Source organism: Arachis ipaensis, chromosome B07 (genome assembly GCF_000816755.2).
Source record: "Arachis ipaensis cultivar K30076 chromosome B07, Araip1.1, whole genome shotgun sequence".
Lineage (NCBI taxonomy): Eukaryota > Viridiplantae > Streptophyta > Magnoliopsida > Fabales > Fabaceae > Arachis > Arachis ipaensis.
Genome location: NC_029791.2, coordinates 23,070,823 through 23,079,149, shown reverse-complemented (window position 1 = coordinate 23,079,149; position 8,327 = coordinate 23,070,823). Strand labels below are relative to the sequence as shown.

General features: G+C 33.9%; 1 protein-coding gene across 2 annotated transcripts in view; it reads right to left on the bottom strand.

Annotated features, from left to right (window-relative positions):
- Positions 1,106-8,327, bottom strand: part of LOC107609138 (N-terminal acetyltransferase B complex auxiliary subunit NAA25) — a 12,544-nt gene continuing 5,322 nt past the window's right edge. For both annotated transcript variants that reach the window (XM_016310982.2, XM_021107488.1), the window contains 13 exons: positions 7,992-8,062; positions 7,654-7,795; positions 7,390-7,565; positions 6,083-6,288; positions 5,597-5,727; positions 5,020-5,096; positions 4,855-4,929; positions 4,525-4,717; positions 3,642-3,761; positions 3,423-3,561; positions 3,150-3,190; positions 2,785-3,036; positions 1,106-2,173 (listed from right to left, as the gene is read on the bottom strand). In XM_016310982.2, coding sequence (XP_016166468.1) covers positions 1,469-2,173; positions 2,785-3,036; positions 3,150-3,190; positions 3,423-3,561; positions 3,642-3,761; positions 4,525-4,717; positions 4,855-4,929; positions 5,020-5,096; positions 5,597-5,727; positions 6,083-6,288; positions 7,390-7,565; positions 7,654-7,795; positions 7,992-8,062 — 2,328 coding nt within the window. In that variant the 3' untranslated portion in view covers positions 1,106-1,468. The remainder of the gene's footprint in view (positions 2,174-2,784; positions 3,037-3,149; positions 3,191-3,422; positions 3,562-3,641; positions 3,762-4,524; positions 4,718-4,854; positions 4,930-5,019; positions 5,097-5,596; positions 5,728-6,082; positions 6,289-7,389; positions 7,566-7,653; positions 7,796-7,991; positions 8,063-8,327) is intronic.

The window sequence follows — 8,327 nt, the reverse complement described above, 5'->3', positions numbered from 1 at the left end:
GGCATTTATTATTTATAAAAATTGCATTTTTTAAATTTTCATCGTATTTTATAATATTTTGATAATATTTTTTTTGAAAATGAATTTATATGGTAATTCTACTAGCAATTTAATAATTATAGGACATTTTTTACAGTTTACCCAAAATATTTTGTTAACACTCGTATAGAACTCTAGTGGGTCGAGGGTTACCAAATTATTGAAACCGAAAAGGAAGATATGTATTATAATAATAATTATTTAATTTTCACATTAAGTAGAATCATATTATTTCGTAGTAGAATATTTTAATTTGGGTAATGAGAGAATACCATTTTGATTGACATTTAAATAAGGTGAATGTTGTGATGCCTATCACTTTGTACCTAAATTACTAAAAAAAATAAATAAATAATATTTAATAAATTTTACATGATTTATTTTTTATTTTAAATATTTTATTTTTTACTTTAAAAAGAAAGTTAGGCAATTTAGACACCATAACAAAGACACCATAGAACTCACCTTTAAATAGAATTTGACAAATTTAAAAACATTTCGTGCCACTTTTTTAAGCATAATGTTTTTGTACTTTTTTTTAATTCCAGCTTGCTTAGGAGTTGAAATGGTCAAGCTTTCCTTCTACAAGGTAAATTGTGCTCTTTATGGAGGAGTAAATCAAAATTTGAGTAGAATTCACCTTTCTAGCGAAATATTGTATAATGAATTCAAAGAAGCTATGCATAGAAAACTAATGCTGAAAGTTAGAAACCGTGCTAATAGAGCAAACATTCTCTGCTGTATAATTCCTTTAATACGAGTAAATATTGGTACCAATACATTCTGGTCTATGCAATCACAAAAAACAAATCTCTGAATTGATGTTATAAAGTATATCTTATTATAAATTCTGTAAGTAAAATTAAGAAAAAACATGCGAAAATATATTATATAGTAGAAAATCACAATTTATAATATTAATTGAAAAAAAAATTAGAAAATATATTTCCCTTTTCAATGTTGGGTCATCAAGGCCACGAGACCTAAAATATAAAAATCATAAAATGAACAAATATGAAGGAAACATCTTCAAAAAGAATTATGCAATTAAGAATCTTCTACCTTGTTTAAATAAAATCTATAATCTCAAATTAAACTAATCAAACCAAATATTACATCGCCAAAATTTTTATTCGGAACTACAATTCTGACAAAAAAAAAAAAAGGTAAATTGCTCATAAAAGGCCCAGGAGAGGATAGAATAAAAATGAATAGAACACATCAAAATTTTACATGAAAATGACCAACAAAAAACCAGAGCCAGTATTAGAGCTGCCAACAAACCATTAATGGCTCTTCCACAGAAAATACTAACTTTGAGCTCACTTTTCTCACCCCATGGCATCCACGGTTCATATCTGGACAGCAATAGAAGAGGCCATATTTGTAAATCCCAAATCAAACTTCAGCGCCACATATGATTGTTTCTTCATGTTTGAGCAATTTGTTGTTCGATAGACTGTAGTAACTTAATTTTTGAATCACACATGGTAGAGAATTCTGCCAGTACTTTAACCTTCCCATTCACCATTTTCCTGGCAACTTCCGCAGGACTCCAGCATTTGAGGGATTGAGCAATACGATCACCAACCTCTGCCTCGTTAATAGTGGAAATATACGTCTCGAAAATTCGATAGACCTGCCCTGGTCCATCATTTTGACCATTTTTCCTCAGAGGAGCAAGGATGCTATCCACATTCTCATCTTCGGGTCTTTTATTCCATTCTCTTAGCCATCTCCGAACCTCCTCTAACACATTGGATAAATGCTGGACAGAATCTTGAATTGCATGAGCCAGATTTGAGGTAGACTGATCAACTGATCCGCTTTTCTTTTTCTTCTTACCAGATGGTTGAAGTGATCTAAGACAAGACATAATTACAAGTCCATGCCATGCCAAAGGTTCAGTAACTATCTGCATTACAAGTTGTACATCATTCCAAGGAGAACATATATCGGGCTCCATAGATTTGACCACCTCTAAAATATACTTCTCCAGCAAAGAATCTAAGATATTCCAAATATGTGGCTTGCTGCTATTACTCTCTGGTTGCACAAGTTCGTGAGAGCTAAGGCTCCATGCATTTAAAAATACAATGAAATTCAACCAGTCAATCAGGTTGGAACAAGAAACCTGCAACAGTATTTTGAAGTTATGGATCAAATTTTCCACATTAGAAGCATGAAAAATAAATGGAATTTTTATCTAAAATTTAACTCAAAACTACATGACACTTGAGAATAGTTGCAATTATTAGTCCTTAGTTGCTGATGCTGAGACAAATACACTGATTGGAAATCCTTACAGTAATATGGTTACTATATGTTGTAAATGGACATCTATTTTCACACATGCATAGTGAATAGATGATATCACCAAGTTTAACTAAGCCCACCCAAATGGCTAAAACTTTATTTGGACTCCTCAACAAGTGAACAACAAAGCCTTATCCCACTAGGTGGGATCGACTACATGGAATGAGACGACGCCATTGGAACATTTTTCTATGGCTCAATTTTCAATGTGCTTACACTTATTCTTTCCCATTTCTATTTCCGAGATAAGACATTTTCAAGATAACACACTTTGTTAGTATAGCTCTTTATTGCAAAGATAGAAGATACCATAATTACTTCCACTGAAGTAACCTGTTGCAAGCACAGCTGCCTTCTCAATAGTCTCATAGCTCTGTTCAATAAAATTAACTTCTAATAATAGGAGCATAAAAGCATAAACAATCATACCACAGAGGTACTTTCACTGCTGGAAAAGCCCATGACAACTTCTATTGCTTCACTCAGAGAAAAGCCCAAAAGTTTTGCATAGCGGTCTAGCAATAGTTTCATCTCTGAAGATATTTTAGGTGAAACAGAACCATTGACCTCAACATGTTCCTTAATTGAAGATGAAACACTTTGAATAGAAAGATATATCATCCGTGGAAGTATGGATTTCTTCTCAATCTCTCTCTGGAAACTTGTTTCCCTCTCTTTGATCTAAATAGCCAACCCATGCAATAAGGGAAGGGATAAAACATAGTTAAAGTTTCTACTAAAGAAAATGATTATTATACAGCAGGCACAAGTCATCAAGGACTGATTTCACCTACCGAAACTTCTCTATGACAATAAGAAGTCCCTTCAAATCGTTCTGAAAAAAATAAAAAATAAAACCAGTTTATAAATGAACTCCAAAAGAGTGAACTATAGAGAATAAACTGGAATCAATATGGGCTAAAAAGCATGTTATTCGGAGTACACAAAAGTACACTGCAAGCCAATCTAAAACAATCCGATAATTATATAGTTGCATGGATATCAACAAACTCATCCCTCTAAATCAACTCATCCTATTTCCAATTTTTGTATATTGAAAAACTGACCTAAAAGATAGTTTTTGTCTGAAGTTGGCGTCCACCAAGGTCGTAACTGCAAGTCTTCATTGAAGGATATAGACTTTGATTCAATTTCATTAGACAGATCAAGGAATTGAACCCCACATTTCATGCTTTCAAGGACACCCTGATGGAATAAGCAGTAATTAACTTTACATCATATGCAATAAGGCATTCACCTATGCCACCAAACAAGATTTGAATTACCTCCTCTTCGTCAATGTTATTTGCATTTTGCTTAAGCTGTAAAATCGATGTGTCAACTCGTGCCACAAAATACTGACTAGACTGTTGCAACCGTTCTTTAAACTGCACAAATTCAATTACCTGAAATATTATGAATATTAATTAATATCTCACTTCAACTAACTCAAATTTGTTCTCTTCAACATAATTGCAGAATTGACAACAAAATAGAAGAATAGAATAAATAAAATAAAATAAATGCAAGAAATAGAAAGAAGTACTATTCATGTTTTCAGAATACTCTATGGCATTCCATCAGAAAGTAAGAAAAAAGGTACGAGAAAAAAAGCCCTTTAATGTTTTTTGAAAAAATGAAGCACTTTCTGTTCTTAGATTCTCACAAACTGTATGGACCACATATGTAGTTGCTTGAATATGAAGATGGTTAACTACGTGTTGATCATCTCAATGTGGAAATCTTTGGTCATGAATGATCTCTTCAAAAAGCGTATGTTGTTAGGTAGAAACACATTTCTGGGTCTACCAATGGTTTTATATCAACACACCTCTCCTCAGACAAACCTTTTTTAGGTATGAAGCATGGACAATACATAGGCCCATCATATCTTGTGCTGAAATTAACTTTTATTTCGAAGAATAGGGACAAGGATTGAACCTTAGCTTTGTTAGTCATCGTGAATTTCATACCGTATTACGAACATTTTCCCTTTTTTTAATAAATCATATGAAAAATTTCATTAGAAAACAACAGATGAATGGTTTATATCTTCTCAAGATAAAAATAGGCTAGTGCAAATCTATTCTTCCAAAGGCTGCATGCACAATTTACTTGAGAAAGGAAAATCTATCAATTCTTGAAACAATAAAGCTGTAGTATACATACTTTTGAGTAAATACTATGGCGATATGCAAGAAAAGTCAAATCTGCAGATTCTCTGAAGTGGTCATCCATAAACTTCAGGTAATCCTTTAACAGATTGTTAGACTCAGTCCAAAGCGGAGATACCAACATCTGAGGCAAGATGTTGTGCAGAACACTTTCCATCAAGATATTCTTGACATCCAGTGATTTATACCTGAATTGAAAATAAAATATGCTTTCAATATGATGGTGGCAACAAATTCTGCAACAATACACCTTCTAATCTATGTATTACATACATTAAGGGGGCATGCTATGAAAACAGTGGGAGAACTTGAAGGAAGTGAATACCATTCATATGCCACTGAAAGAGCACCAAAGTGGGAATACAAGTGCAACAGCAAGATCTTGTACTGTGAAACATATCTGTCAAAGGCAACAAAGAAATGAGCAAATTATTTTAAAAGACAAGAAATTGCCATAGCAAAGATACAACACATGACAATCATTCCTAACCTTCTTATTGCCAAACCAAACTCCAAAACCATAATTGCCTCTACCATGTAGCCAACATTCTTAGTACGCCAAAATAACTACACCAAAATAGCACAATATGTCACTGTATATAATTTTTAAAAGTAAAAACAATTGATCGCATTTGTAAACACAACGTATCAAAGAAAAAAAAAGTTGCACAAAAGAAGCTTGAGCATCTGCCTATGATATCATTTATTTCTGAAAAAATAGCCTATCTTCAAGGTTCAACTTAAAAGGAAAAATTGAAAACAAGAATTCATTGGAAGAAAAGAGGAAAAACAGTAACTGGCAGATCTATATGCCAACAAGAAAAAAGTGCTACATAAGCAATAAGCATGGCTAACTCATCAGTAGATAGATTGGCATGCAATGTTATATTGCTAAATCTCATAGAACCTACATTTTCTTCTTCATTCCTATTGTGAGGATACCTTATTATATATGTACTCTCTTTTTTCTCATTAATAAATTTAGTTTCCATGAAGGAAAGATCAAATCTAGTATCTCTTAAAATGATTTTGCAAAGATGAAAAATTTAAAAAGTAATATGACATACCTGCACCAACACATTACATGTTATTGAAAGAAGCTCCTCACCATGCATGCTCTCCTGTGGATCCAAGCCCTTTGAAAGTGGAAGGTTTTTGCAATACATATCAGACATTTGAACACAAGAACCTTCAAGTTCTGAGACAAGTTCAGGTGAGCATTATTAATAACATGGAAACTAAACGATGTCAAATGATCAGAGATAAGGATGTTTGTCCATCAAAGAGAAGGCATTATACTCAAGGGATATGATGTCTCTTCAAAGAAAATAATTTATAAAAAGAAAAAGAACTTATGCCATACATAATAATAAAACCCTTAGAGATGTAATAATAATAATAAAACCCCAAGGAAAAAGGATGTAAAACTCTTAGAGATGAATATGTTAGATGGAACCTCAAGCACAGTTTATCTCACTACTTATCAACAACAGGACAGGAGTAGTTTTTACTTTTTATATGAAAATAACTAAATAATGTCAAGTGATACCCACCATTTACAGAATACTTGAACATGTTCCCCAGTAGTAAGTGCTGAATTTTGAAAAGGGTTATACATCGCCCAAGTGTCTTGCTTGGAGTTGTTGATAAACCATCACTGCTTTTCATTAAATCCTTCAAAAGTTCTGTCTTCTTATCATCGGTTAAGACTTCAACAAACATTTCAACATCTGAAGTAAAGCAGGCCAAGTCACCAAACCTATGAGCATTGAACAGAGTTCTTAATTAATGAATTGTAAAATTGAACTTTTAGAATAAATAAATAATAAAGAGCATATTATGTATCCCTGCCTTCTTGGAGTTGTCAAACCTAGTAGAAAAGTGGCATTAGAGTGCCCACTTTTCTCTACAATGTCATCAAATTCATAGGCACCTAATGCATTCAAATTCAAACTTGGCCTATGTTTACATAGCCACTTGGCCAATCTCAAGCCTGGAAAAACAAGAAGGGTTATGCGACAACCAATGTAAAACTTTGTTGTATCCCTATGCATGGCCACAACACAGTGACATCTTCTCAATGTAGAGTTGTGTTAGGCTTGCGGTAGCCAACGTAAAACTTTGTCCCATTCCAATGCATGGACATGACACAATGACATCTTTGAATCCATGCAGCTAACCCCGACTAATGGGAAAAGGTTTTGTTAAGATTAAGGTAAGGAAGTCAAATTCAAACATACAAATACTTTCCCAATTATTACAGTTTGATATTACTCCAGAAGCCATTTAATTTGGTAGAGTAAATGCACATTAAGTCAACATTATCGTGCTACCTCAAGCAACAGCTTTGAGTTTAGTGTTTGAAAAATGGATCGACCACTTATTTTGTGCTGAAATTCTTTTTTTTTTTTTTTGGAAAAATGGAAAATAAGAACAGCAATTACCAAATTCCATGGTACTTAGTCATAGAAGATTTGTGATATCATGTCATAAACCATCTCTCATTGAAAGTTTAAGTCGTTGGGAAGAGGAATGAATGGTTTTAATATCTAAATAATTGGTTACTTAATGGTATTCTTGAAGTGCTATGGACATATATTGAGGAAAACAAGCACTGAAAATTTGACAGCAATTATGGGCGCTAGTAGATAAGACAAAAAGCATTCTACCCACACCTACTCTCCCAAGCCTCAGAGCATCAATACACATGACCATGGTCAACTTGAAGCACCCTAACGAACAATGTATTTAATGTAGATAGCCAAACCTGGAACCCTAAACCCCCTTGCAAAGCTCTATACATGCTAGAGAGTATAAAGATAATAAAGTTTGGAATGATGAGAACAACAGTATAAAGTACCTGCAAAAGTAATTCACAATTGCATCCATTAGGCTTTCATCATTCCCCTTCCCACGTAAAAGCTTTCTTCTTTCAATTTCTATATTTGCCAAGTACGGACACCTCATAGAGTTGTTAGTGGTATCATCTTGTAGCTTCTGTATAAAATCTGATGCATTTGATATTTGACTATCAAACTGCACTCATGTAGTAGATTGTCCACACATCAAGTTCCATGCTAATAAAAATAGTAGAAGGCCACTTTAAGCATGAGGATAAATTCACCTGTTCATCTGTCAAGTGTGAGACCTTGCATTGGACAAATTTGGGGGGATGTACTGGATCATTGACAGCCTCCTCACACCAAATGCTGCCATCTTCCATCAAACAGGCTAAATAATTAAGGAAACACTCCCAGTCATCTGGACTGCCAAATGGACAAACAACATCAACAAAAGCAATATTTAGACCTGGCTGCTTCTGAGTTCCCACACATCATGATAGGAAGATACCCTATACTAGTTGGACCACATTATCCATTTCCATTAACAACAATCAACAATTCCCAACGAAAGATTTTTGCAGGGCTATGTTTAAACATGAGTTAGCATTGAAAGCCATACCTTGACACAAGAATTTTTTTAAATATATCAGTAGCAGCCACATAGTCACCTGCCCGAGCCAGAAGTCTCCCCTGTCAACTTAAAGTCAAAGCATATAGGTTGATGAGAACAGTCAAACAAGATACATGGGTGAAAATGATAGGATAGAACAATTTATAAAAAAAGCTTAAAAAAGTTAAAAAACAGCCCGGTGCACAAGCATCTGCATTAACATAGGGTCTAGGGGGAAGGGTCATACCAAAAGGTGTAATGTAAGTAGCCTACCCTAATGATTGTATCAGTCCCTGTCTCCCTGATTCTACTGCTTGTACCCGTGACCTTGAGGTCACACAGAGA